Source organism: Mytilus californianus, unplaced genomic scaffold, assembly GCF_021869535.1.
Source record: "Mytilus californianus isolate M0D057914Y unplaced genomic scaffold, xbMytCali1.0.p SCAF_3, whole genome shotgun sequence".
Classification (NCBI taxonomy): domain Eukaryota; kingdom Metazoa; phylum Mollusca; class Bivalvia; order Mytilida; family Mytilidae; genus Mytilus; species Mytilus californianus.
Genome location: NW_026262679.1, coordinates 118973729 through 118986962, shown reverse-complemented (window position 1 = coordinate 118986962; position 13234 = coordinate 118973729). Strand labels below are relative to the sequence as shown.

General features: G+C 33.6%; 1 protein-coding gene across 1 annotated transcript; it reads right to left on the bottom strand.

The window, feature by feature from the left end:
* Window positions 1-10227: 10227 nt before the first annotated feature.
* Window positions 10228-12855, bottom strand: LOC127733736 (uncharacterized). Its single transcript, XM_052243052.1, has 2 exons — window positions 11769-12855; window positions 10228-10235 (listed from the first exon to the last, which is right to left on the bottom strand). The coding sequence occupies exons 1-2, from the start codon at window positions 12853-12855 to the stop codon at window positions 10228-10230; spliced, it is 1095 nt and encodes a 364-aa protein (XP_052099012.1).
* Between the last annotated feature and the right edge of the window lie 379 nt (window positions 12856-13234).

Here is a 13234-nt window from a genome sequence, read left to right as displayed (position 1 = left end):
AATGAGAAAATGGAATAATATAGATTAGCGTACATGTGCATGTAGATGGTTTTTATTGCAACTGGATAAAATATTGAATGTTTAGTATTGATAAACTAACCTATAAAAATATCAAACTCATAATACTAGTAGTTGGACATCTGTAGATTTCAAACTAGTCATCACGCGTCATATAAACCTTCGCACATGAGCAAAGAACCATCACACTTCAAAGCAGACCATCGAATTTTCGAGCCCATCCTATCCAACCCTTATTTCTTTTGCCCTTTACTTATAAATGGAAGTGTATCGTAAATGGGTTTTCATATTCTGCTTTTTTTTACATCTCTTGATTTCAAAATGTTTTATGTAAGTGCTTTCCTGTCAAAGGTATATCCAAAAAAGCGCTTTGGACACACGACATTTATAAAGGATTGTTTTATTGATTGATATTTAAAATTTCTTGATTTCGTAAGGGAATGGGTTTATTATTTTCTAGAATGATTTTTACGTTTATGACACAATTTTCTATGTATAGCTACAGTGGTGGAAAAGGATATGGTGGCGGAGGCAGATATGGTGTTGGCGGTGATGGCGCTATAATCGACTTTGGTAGCTGTGGAGAAAGTGGAAACGGTAATGGATGTTTTTTGTGGTGGAAAAGGATATGGTGTAGGAAGCGGATATGGTGTAGGCGGTGGTGGTTGAATTGAGTTCGGTTACTTTGGAGGAAGTGGATATGGTGATGGCGGTTATGGTAGCTACGGAGGTGGAAAAGGATATGGTGGAGGCAAAGGTTAGATTACTTTTAAATATAGGGGAGGGCTGATATTGAAAAACAAAGACGGTTTTGATTGTATATTATGGATAGTATATACTCTAGTACCGTGTAATTATATGGAAAAAGTAGAACATACAATAGGAGCTTTACACAGTAACCAAACTGCCGAATAACATCAATAACCTAAAAAAAAACATACTCATGATTATTGGAAAGAATTTTTAAAGATTAGTATTATAATCAGTTTGAAGTTTGTTTCTAAAAAAATTCGGCAAATCGAAATAGAGCTTTCAATTGTCATTTGGTTAAAAATTAGGCTAAACAAAAATACACCCAGAATTTATCTTCAATGATGATAATTAGAATTAAGACACTTGTTTTTAGAAAAGTATGATGCTAGGGAAATGAATTACTGTCCCAAGTCATTAATATCTGGCCTTTATTAGTCTTGCATATATTTTTTTTTTTTTTGGTTCATTTATATGTTAGTTTAGTGTGATGTCCATTTTCGCTGAACTAGTATACACTATTGTTTAGGGCCCAAGCTGTAGCCCACCTCCGGGTACGGGATTTTCTCGCTGTGTTGAATACCCATTGTTAGCCTCATGCTGTTTTCTTTGGTCGGGTTGCTGTCTCGAAATGATTCCTGTTCGATTGATGAGAGTAAAAAGTAAAACAAAAATACCGAAAGCCAAGGAAAATTCAAAACAGAAAGTCCCTTAACAATTGGCAAAATCATAAGCTCAAACACATAAAACGAATGGAAAATAACTGTCATATTCCTGACTTGGTACAGGAATTTCCTTATGTAGAAATGACTTGAAAATTCTAGTTTGGAATACCCAGAAGGAATGTCTGACATTGAATAATTCAAAGAGAGAAACCTAACTCCTAATTCGGAGAGAGTCTAACGAAATTTTGGCTAGACAAACGACAAGATCAGTTATCATGACTCGTTTATATTGACTAAGACATTAGAGTTTCCAGGTATTGATTCAAGATGTTACATGGCTCATTCATTCTGGACAGAAAGAATTTAAAGAGATTTTTATACGTGAATCTCTTTGGTAATTATGAAGTTATGGAACCGCGATGTTGGAAGTATAGGGGGAAAAGGTATTTAAAAAAAAAATACAGAACTCCAAGGTAAATTCAAAAAGTCCATAAAACCTGACAAAATCAAACGTTGCAATATATCAACAACCGGTAGGATGTTAAAAAACTGTAATATTCCTGACTTAGTACAGGCATTTCCCGAAGAAAATAATTATGGATACAATCTGGTTTTGTAGCCAGCTTAACCTCCCTCTTTTATGACAACTGTTTATTTTTTCCGTTATGTTGACAAAACTGTGTAAACATTCATCACAGACATACAACAAAACGGACTAAAAAATTCAAACAATCATGCAAACAAATCTGACAAAGACGTCAATAAAAACAGTTATTTCCATTAATAATACATACATCTTGCAAAGACGCCTACCAAAAAACATTTTTGTAGTTAAAAGTACATACAGGAAATTAAAACATAATGCCGTACCAATAATATATACACTTTCAATAAAAGAAACAGCTAAGTAAAATATAAATACAAGGGATAACAAAATAAAATCAACACTATATAAACTTCATGCTTCCGAATTAAACACAAGTGAACCAAGAACCCTTAAAGACAAAAACCCAAAAGCTGGATGTTCAAATATCCAGGCACGTCAAGAGGTTTATGTGATGTCGATTAAAAAGATATATGGTTTCTGGGTACTTTTCTTGAAAGAAGTGCAAAAATTGCTACTGCCGGTTTACTCAACGTCTCTTCCGATTGACATTTTTCAAAGTCATATGTCTTCCATTATTGTGCAAAAGACTCTATGGCTTTATCATGTACAATAATGAAATAATAATCAATTAACCTTAAATGAAAAAAAATTTAGGGACAATAACTCCTTCAAGATTTCATTGGATTGTTTCAGACCAAATGTATAATATCTTTATCACAATGAAGCAAATATATCTTCAAAAGTTTCAGAGGAGATGCAAAAGTTACAATTTAGAATATGACCTTGACTTTTGACCTTAACCTTGTTTTTTAAGTTCGGGCCAATGGACCTCAAATATAAAGACCCTAGGTCTACACGGCTAACGGTTTATGAGTCACCAAAACATACTGATTAATTGAATTGTAATGGGTAGATAACTCCTATCAGATGTCAGTGGATCGTTCCGGTCCAAATCAGTCGAAAGATCCTGAGGATGTTAAAAAAGAATTTTGTCGTTATTTTATGGGGTTACGGAGATGTGAAATAATGTAAAACAGCATTGTATGTGGAGGATAGCCTTAAATAGTTTACTGAAGTTGATATTTAAGATTGGAACTAATAAATAGGTCAGTAATGATACATACTCCTTATAACTTGTACAGTATCATAATATTTAAACTGTGTCATCATTCATTTTATAAATTTTCATTTAAACAAAATAGCGAGATAGTTTGTCATTCCATCCGCAAATTTCCATATCTCTGAACCCCATCAGTGAGTGTTTCTGTTTTATATCTTAAAGTTTTTTACATTTTGCAAAAATCGTTTGTAAAATATATTCAAAACTCAGAGAATAAGAACCATAATTCTTGAGATAAGAAGGGGAGAGTAATGTGATTTATTCACTAGTTTTTATACAATAAATGTGCATGTTTCAAGGCAGAAACCATCAGGGATTTTTTTTTTTTTTTTTTTTTTTTTTTTCGTGGTATATAATAATGCCGTATCATTGAAATTAGTAGTCGGTAAAATATTTTCACTTGTTTTCAAAGCTCCAGCCAATAAAGAGCCTCTAATATTGAAGAATATATGATGATATTTACATCATGAAATATAGAAATCTGGTCTTTGAGACAACTATCAATAAAAGACCAAAGGACTATTACGTAAAATATTGCAGGTCATCTTATTATCATCAAAAGATCGGCATACACCGTACTAAACTGGTCGCTAGGTTGCTGTCTGATTTCTGATACCTTACTTACCTTTTTGTTTATATCAATTCAAACTTTCAGATGTAAACAAAGAAAAGAAAATAAGAAATGAAAGAAAAGAAAACTAAATTGAAAAATGGTGTGATTTCACTACTGATTTCAACATTATATAGATTTTTAACTGTAGTAATGTTGTAGTACATTTTTAGCTCTAGTAAAAGCGGTGTGGTCGGACTCATGTTGAAGTACAATCTTGTGATGACAACGTTTGATATTTAAGTAACCCATAAAGACAAAGAAAGAATTAATAAAACTTACAGAATTAAATGAAATTTGGGATGCGTCAAAATATCAAGCTACGCAAAAACAACTTACAACCAAAAAGACATTTATTTATCCCTGTGTTTTATAAATGACAAACTGCATAAAAAGTACACAGCAACATCCAATGGATTTAGTGTAAAGAAGTCATAAACAGCCAGAGAAAAACATGATCTTGTGCAATGCCAAATACAGGTGTCGACAGATTGAAGAACCATGAATATGCATATGTATGAACAGCCATTCAAAAAACGCATGAATGGTCATCGAAGTGACTACAACTGCAAGCCTGACCTCCCCGTAAGTCGTCATTTGAGATCACCTGGGCACGCCCAAGCTGATCTTAAAAACCTTACAATCACAATCATAGACCACAACAAGGGTTGGTCAAGGGCCGAAAGATCTGCTCGGGAAAGGTTTTGGATATGAAAGCTAAGGACAGTTTCCCCAGAGGGCATAAATGAAAAAACATAGAATGAGTCACTCATTTTTCCTACCATAACTCATTTTCTTGACATCATTTGTTTCCAGTTACTCCGGCTTCATTACTTGACTCTTACAGTTTTAAGGATTCTTTTTGGAATTTTTTGAACTTTACTAGTTTAAATACCAGGGCCCTTTTCATTTGGTAGGGATGCACAAGTACGCATCCACGTCCAATTTTTTAACCTTAGCTTAAATTTACTATTATTTTTTTCTTTTCATTATAAAACTGCTATTTATTTGGGACGATAAATACGCAGCCTCTGTTTGACATATTTTACCAGCTTTAATCGATCAGTGCTGTTTTTTTGGGAATGTATTTACACGCAGTTGTTGTAACATCTTAACTGACGTCATTTTGGAATTTTAGAGTTGTACCAGTTCATATCTCTAATTACTATTTTCATTTAGGTCATGTCTTTGAGTCGTTTTTTGGAAATTTAAAAAAATTATTAGCGTCTCTACATATGATGTTCCGGTGAAACTATTTCACTTTTTTGATTGGATAGAATTCAAGATTGCTATAGTTTAATTAATAATCAGAATAGATTGATCTGATTCATTTTACATCGTGCTCATACTGATGAAGGATATCTGTTATCCGAAATATTTATAGTTACATTTGTTCATTTATTGTCATTTTTTGGTGATGTTGTACCCTTTTAGACTGGTTATATATTATATTTTGTAGTGTACTGTATCATATTTATATGATTCATCGCCCCGTAAGATTTATCGTTGGCTATTATTCAGTCATTATATATATATATATATATATGTAAATGACAATGATATTTAGTTTGATTATAATTTACCGATAACTGTATGTATAAATTTGCAATATCCCTGTGTAATGTCAAATTGTATGTTTCTCTCTTTAAATAAGTTTGTCGTTGGATTGTTGGCTCATTGAAGTTTGCCCCACATTCAGTATTTAAACTTATTATCGCAATGTTTATTGTGTTCTTGCAATTATATTAACGATTTAACAATGGTAGTGTTTTAGGCGGTGTCGGTAGAAAATAAGAGTCGATGGACTTAAAATACTTCAACTATGATATCGTAAATAAATCAGCAAGAAAACGGGAAAATTAGTGTATAGATAATTGTATATCTACTCTCTGATTATATAAATGAGAAAAAAGGGGGGAAAGAGGGTCCAGTCCTAAAACGCCTGCGGCATGGCCAAGATAATAATGTCGCATTTACTGTCCGTTTTTGAGAAAACAAATTTTGTGTAGTGCATAAATTGGCAGGATTCTATAGAGAATTGCCAGTTTTTAATCCCCTCTTAACAACACATTAGGCACAAACTCTAAGAATTACAACTCGACAGAAAAGTAAGCCAAGAAGTTTTATCTTCTTAAAACCTATTGACATCTGTATGGAATTATTTGGCCTTTGTACATAGTACACCGTATTACAAGCCCTATTGAAAGCTCATATTGATTAAATTGCTTTGATGAAAAGTAGGGAAGCCAACTCAAAATTTAAGATCCTTTAATGTAAGCAAAATAGAGATTGAAGATCCTTTGGTGTGAGTTAACTTTGAATCGAAAACTTATAAAACAAATTCCTCAAAATACAAAAAAGTAACTTAAGGTGTTATACCACCAAATCATAGTACGTCACATCCGGTTGCATACGAAAAAGGGTCGAAAAAAATATTCCCTTGAATTTTACAGTTGTAGGAAATGAATCCTACATTTCATGGCAGTAAACTATTTCTGAGTCATAGACATATGTCTTGGGTGTTTCGAAACACCATTTTTTTTTTATTTGGTGTTTCTAAAGAATATTTTGGAAACTTGAGGTTACATGGTTACTAAAGCTTGTACACAGGAAAAAGGGGTGAACATTTGATTGGTTAACATCCAGTGATGGTTATTTTCATATATGCAATGAAATGTTATGTAAAATTTTGTCTATAGTACTGGACAGGATAAAACTTCACTCATGCCAAGTATTTCTTTATTTGAAACAAAGATAAATTCTGCACAATATTTTGTAAAGTGCAAATTTAACAAAGACTAATAGAGAAAAAGCAATGGTGGTATTACAAAGGTGTAATACCACCAAATCATAGTACGTCACATACGGTTGCAAACGAAAAAGGGTCGAAGAAAAATATTCCCTTGACTTTGACATTTGTAGGAAGTAAATCCTACATTTCATTGCAGTAAACTATTTCTGAGTCATAAACATATGTCTTGGGTGTTTCGAAGCACCATTAATTTTTAATTTGGTGTTCTATAGAATATTTTGGAAATTTGAGGTTACATGGTTACTAAAGCTTGTACATAGGAAAAAAGGGGTGATGGTTATTTTCTTATATATATATATATATATATGCAATGAAATGTGATGTGAAATTTTGTCTATAGTACTGGACAGGATAAAACTTTACTCATGCCAAGTATTTCCGCATTTGAAACAAAGATAAATTCTGCACATTTTTTTGAAAAGTGCAAATTTAACAAAAGACTAATACGTGAAAATCAATGCTGGTATTACACCTAAAAGGTGTAATACCACAAAATCATAGTACGTCACATCCAGTTGCATACGAAAAAGGGTCGAAAAAAATATTCCCTTGAATTTTACAGTTGTAGGAAATGAATCCTACATTTCATGGCAGTAAACTATTTCTGAGTCATAAACATATGTCTTGGGTGTTTTGAAGCACCATTATTTTTTTATTTGGTGTTTCTATAGAATATTTTGGAAATTTGAGGTTACATGATTACTAAAGCTTGTACACAGGTAAAAGGGGTGAAAATTTGTTAACTTCCGGTGATGGTTATTTTCTTATATGCAATGAAATGTTCTGTGAAATTTTGTCTATAGTACTGGACAGGATAAAACTTTACTCATGCAAAGTATGTCTTTATTTGAAACAAAGATAAATTCTGCACAATTTTTTTTTTTTTTGAAAAGTGCAAATTTAACAAAGACTAATAGGGAAAAAGCAATGGTGGTATTACACCTAAAAGGTGTAATACCACCAAATCATAGTACGTCACATACGGTTGCAAACGAAAAAGGGTCGAAGAAAAATATTCCCTTGACTTTGACATTTGTAGGAAGTAAATCCTACATTTCATTGCAGTAAACTATTTCTGAGTCATAAACATATGTCTTGGGTGTTTCGAAGCACCATTAATTTTTAATTTGGTGTTCTATAGAATATTTTGGAGATTTGAGGTTACATGGTTACTAAAGCTTGTACATAGGAAAAAAGGGGTGATGGTTATTTTCTTATATATATATATATATATGAAATGAAATGTGATGTGAAATTTTGTCTATAGTACTGGACAGGATAAAACTTTACTCATGCCAAGTATTTCCGCATTTGAAACAAAGATAAATTCTGCACATTTTTTTGAAAAGTGCAAATTTAACAAAAGACTAATAAGTGAAAATCAATGGTGGTATTACACCTAAAAGGTGTAATACCACAAAATCATAGTACGTCACATCCAGTTGCATACGAAAAAGGGTCGAAAAAAATATTCCCTTGCATTTTACAGTTGTAGGAGATGAATCCTACATTTCATGGCAGTAAACTATTTCTGAGTCATAAACATATGTCTTGGGTGTTTTGAAGCACCATTATTTTTTTATTTGGTGTTTCTATAGAATATTTTGGAAATTTGAGGTTACATGATTACTAAAGCTTGTACACAGGTAAAAGGGGTGAAAATTTGTTAACTTCCAGTGATGGTTATTTTCTTATATGCAATGAAATGTTATGTGAAATTTTGTCTATAGTACTGGACAGGATAAAACTTTACTCATGCAAAGTATGTCTTTATTTGAAACAAAGATAAATTCTGCACAATTTTTTTTTTTTTTTTGAAAAGTGCAAATTTAATAAAGACTAATAGGGGAAAATCAATGGTGGTATTACACCTAAAATGCTGCCACTTTATCCATTCTCGCTTATTTTTCCCTCTTCCCTTGTTTACTCACAGTGCATAAAACCTTGTCAAAAGACGTGTTTTGCAGAGGTGCTGGTCTGGGATATTTAAAACTTGGACCATACGTCTTAATAAATGGTCAACGATACAAGTTTACAACCAACACGAACACGACGTAAAATGTGTAGGCATTGTGAGTTAATTCTCCCGACAAAAGCAGTTCCTGTTCCAGGAAATGGTCAAACACTCTTTCGGTTTAAAGAAAATCAGCAAACTCGCTTATAAGACATCAGACAGAAACTTATTTTCTATAACAACTGTGGTTTGTCTTTTTTTTTTTGACAAAATAAAACGAAATATTGTTCTCTCAGTTTTCCTATCTAAGTGCAGTTTTAAGATAATGATGCTTATTATTTATTCTTTTGGTTTACCTTATCTATTAATAGCATTATTTTAAAGTAAATCATTTTTTCTTTCCTTTGTTTATTTCTATTGCTTGTTCCTTGTAGCTTTTGTTGCATTTAAAAGGGGATTGAGATCACAAGAAACTTGTTTAACCCAACTACATATTAATTTGCGTGTCTGATATCAGGAATGTCGTTTATTTTTATACCAAAATGTGTTTGTACTTTTGGAAATTGATTGATAGAGTTAATTGTAGATCTTTGGTAGGTTCTGGTCATAACGTTCATAGATTTGGAACGATTTAGAACATGACGTATTGTTAGACGCTTGTCTATTGTTGAAGACTATTTGTTGATCCCTAGATGTGTTTTTAATTGTTTGCGTTTGAATGCTGTCTCATTGACGTATATTAAACATTTCCCTTAATTCATCCGCAAATAAACTTATGATGGACTACTTTCAAAGACCATTTACACCTAATTGATTATTCGACAGCATTTTTAACTTATGATCGGATTAATTTACCAACTAGTATACAATAGATCTTACTACCATTTTAAAACTGATCCCTTGAAGTGTGAGGTAGTATATATCGATATCAGATGGAATACATTCACAACAGTGCAGGCAAATCCTAATATGTATATATTGCCAGTGTTATGCAGTTGCAAAAACATAACCAGCATCAAGCTTAAAGTCTAGGCAAATAACAAAAATGTCATAGATGAACGATAATTGAGATGAAGGATTTTAAAAAAATAGACTGCTACGCTAAAGTATTGTTAAGAAACATATATTTCAACTCCCTCATACAAAAAAATAGAAGTTTATGAGTGATAGTTTTGGTCGTTAAGCTCTTAAACTGGAAAAGTTTTTGAGTAAGAAATATCCTTTATAATGAGTCAAATTACAACAAATAGAACATAGACTGCAGAATGTTTCAACAGAGACTAGATAATAGGGTTTGACCCAAAAAGGGAAGTGACAACAGTTTAACTTATTGCTTTTGTAAAAATTATAGTTATGTGTCGTAACTTCGAAAGGCATATGTTTAAATACACAGTACATATTATTGTTGCTGTAGTAACCTTATTTTAAGAACATTATACTCTAATTTTTGGTGTACAAGTACCGCGTGCCACCTATCTAAAGTAGGTTTCCTTTCTCAGCTGAATGCATGTGGAAGTTAATTTATCTTCACATTAACAAATTGTCATCGTTAATTTCGGTCTATGGCTCCCGATAAATTCTTTTATTAATTTAGATTTCATACGAGGAAAACACATAATCTCAATGCAAAGAATATTATATTTGGTAACTATGTACAAATGATATCACTGCGTTTTATATCGGTCCATACTTCAGTAGGCTGGAAAAAAATAGAAATGTTTATTATTATTATCATCATCATTGCTATTAATATTTTTATTATTATTATTATTTAAAGTTTAAACAATGTAATGTCCCAAACTACCTTGTGAAAACAGGTAACACCTAAAGAATTGCTGAATACACAAATGGTGCAATATAATTAATGTTTACGCTTCAAGTTCGTGACTTTATATAACAGTGTACTTTAACTAGAATGCCTTTACTTCACAATCTTTAGCTGTATTTGGCAAAACTTTTAGGAATATTTTGTCCTCGCTGATCTTCAGCTTCGTTCCTTTTTGGCCTTTTAAACTGTTTTCATTCGAGCGTCACTAATGAGTCTAATGTAGACGAAAGGCACGTCTGGCCTAGAAAATTTCAATCCTGGTATCTATGATGTGTTTATTTATCATATTTTCATGTATGGTAGATACTTCAACTCCTCGCATTTCGATTTAGATTTTACAATGTTTTCATTTAATCACATTTGAGTAAATTTATAATATACAGATATAGCCTTTTGATGAAATCACTACAAGTCTTCATTTTCATTGCCCAATGAATGTATATTGACTGAATCATAGTACGGATCGGTGAAAACGTATGACCGATATGAAAACACAACAATAATTTTTCATAGCATCATATTGTTCTTAAGATTTGACTTAATTAGGAATAATCATCATTCATTATATACTTCTGATTGTTAACCAACTTTTTATTTACTGAATTTTCTACAGGGGTTACATGAATTTTAAGAGTCCTAAACAGAGCTAGACATATTATTTCCATAACTACCTCAACCGCTTGATAAAAGATTTATTCTCAAGACTAGATTTTTTCCTGATCATGAGTTGAATTACATTGAGTTACAAAAGGGCTGGTAAAGTTAAATAATTAATATTTAATTTCAGTATAATGTTGCTGCCAACGTCAACAAATACAGTCGCATCTATTATCTTACAAAAGACTAAGTTGTTTCTTCATTTTGTTCTTGTAGTGTAAAAGAGCCAAATTTACGTGTTGAAACTTCCAACAAAAGTGTGGGAAAGATATATCCTTGTGTACTGAACTACAGGTTCCTTCCTTCGGGCAGGCACATAAGGAACGTGGTGGGGGTTAAACATGTTTTAAGTCACCGACCCACCCCTTACCTCAGACAGTGGTGAAACGGCACAACATAAGAACAAATTATGCAAAACAATAAACGAAAAAATCAAATATGAGAAACAACAAAATACGACAACCACTAAATTACAGGCTCTTGACTGTTCATAGGTAAAACAGCTCATCAATCAATACAGTCACACTAAAATGGAACTATAAATAGATTGTAATGCTTATTTTCTAGAAACCCATATTGTTAAGGTTTCTGATGTTATTCGGAAGATTGTGAGATGCCCCAGTTGAAGTTGTATGTGGGACTTTTCCACACATCAAGTGTAGTGTGTTTACTATCTTTAACAGACAAACAAAACTATCTTTGTTTTGCCATACCGGCCTACTCTAACAAATCAAAACTTTATCTTACCTTTTCCTCCGCCACCTCCGTAGCTACCGTATCCGCCAGCGCCAAATCCGTTTCCTCCAAAGTTTCGAAAGCCGATTACACCACCATTACCGCCTACACCATTTCCGTTTCCTCCACCATATCCTTTTCCTCCACCATATCTACCATACCCTCCATTACCATATCCACTTCCTTCAAAGTTGCCGAAGCCGATTCCACCATCATTTCCGCTTCGTCTGTCGTAACCTTTCCCCCCAAAATTGCCGACACCGATTCCGTCACCATTATCGCCTGCACCATATCCATATCCATTTCCTCCTCCATTGCTGCCACCATAGCTACTATAACCTCCATTACCGTACCCACTTCCTCCAAAGGTGCCAAAGCTGATTCCACCACCATTACCGCCTACCCCATTTCCGCTTTCTCCACCGTAGTTACCATAGCCTCCATCTCCATATCCACTCCCTCTTGAGTAACCAAACCTGATTCCATCACCATTACCACCTGCAACATATCCATATCCTCTTCCTCCTCCATTTCCACCACCATAGCTACCATACCCTCCATTACCGTACCTCCTTCCACCAAAGTTACCAAAGCGGATTCCACCGCCATTACCGCCTACCCCATATCCGATCCCTCCGCCATATCCTTTTTCGCCACCGTAGCTACCATAACCTCCATTACCGTTTCCACTTCCTCCAAAATTTCCAAAGCCGATTTTACCTCCATAACTGCCTACACTATATCCACTTCCTCCTCCATTTCCTTTGCCGTAGCTACCATAACCTCCATTACCGTTTCCATTTCCTCCAAAGGTGCCAAAGCTGATTACACCACCACCACCGCCTACACCATATCCTCTTCCACCACCATATCCTTTTCCACCACCGTAACTACCATAACCTCCATTATCATATCCACTTCCTCCATAGTTGCCATTTCTATTTCCGCCACCATAGCTCCCATATCCTCCACGAACGTAGCTACCATACCCTCCACCACCATTTCCACCTCCTCCAAAAATACCTCCTCTACCACCACCCTTTCCACGTCCATAGACAACACCCAAAATGGCAATTAGAAGGCAAATGGATAACTTCATCTGCAAAATTAATTTTTATAGTAACTCTGGTCATATAAAAGATTTAAAAGTAACAAAATTTGCTGTCGTTTTAATATGGGTTTTTGGGGGGATTTTACGACCACGCTTTTTGAAGCGCGTGATATATAGTGATAGTTGTAATCGTCCGTTTGTTCATTTGTCTTTCTTTGTATCCGTTAATTCCCCATATATGGTAACAAGACAGAATTGTGTAGATACTGTCACATAAGCTTCCTTACATTATGCATGTTGTACATCTTATTTAGTTTCTTCATCCAAATGATCGTATTTCTATTATCTTCTCTGGAAATGGATTAATCCGCATACTACAGTACACTCTTGGTTCCGCTTCTTAACCCTTAATTCAGAACTAAATAAC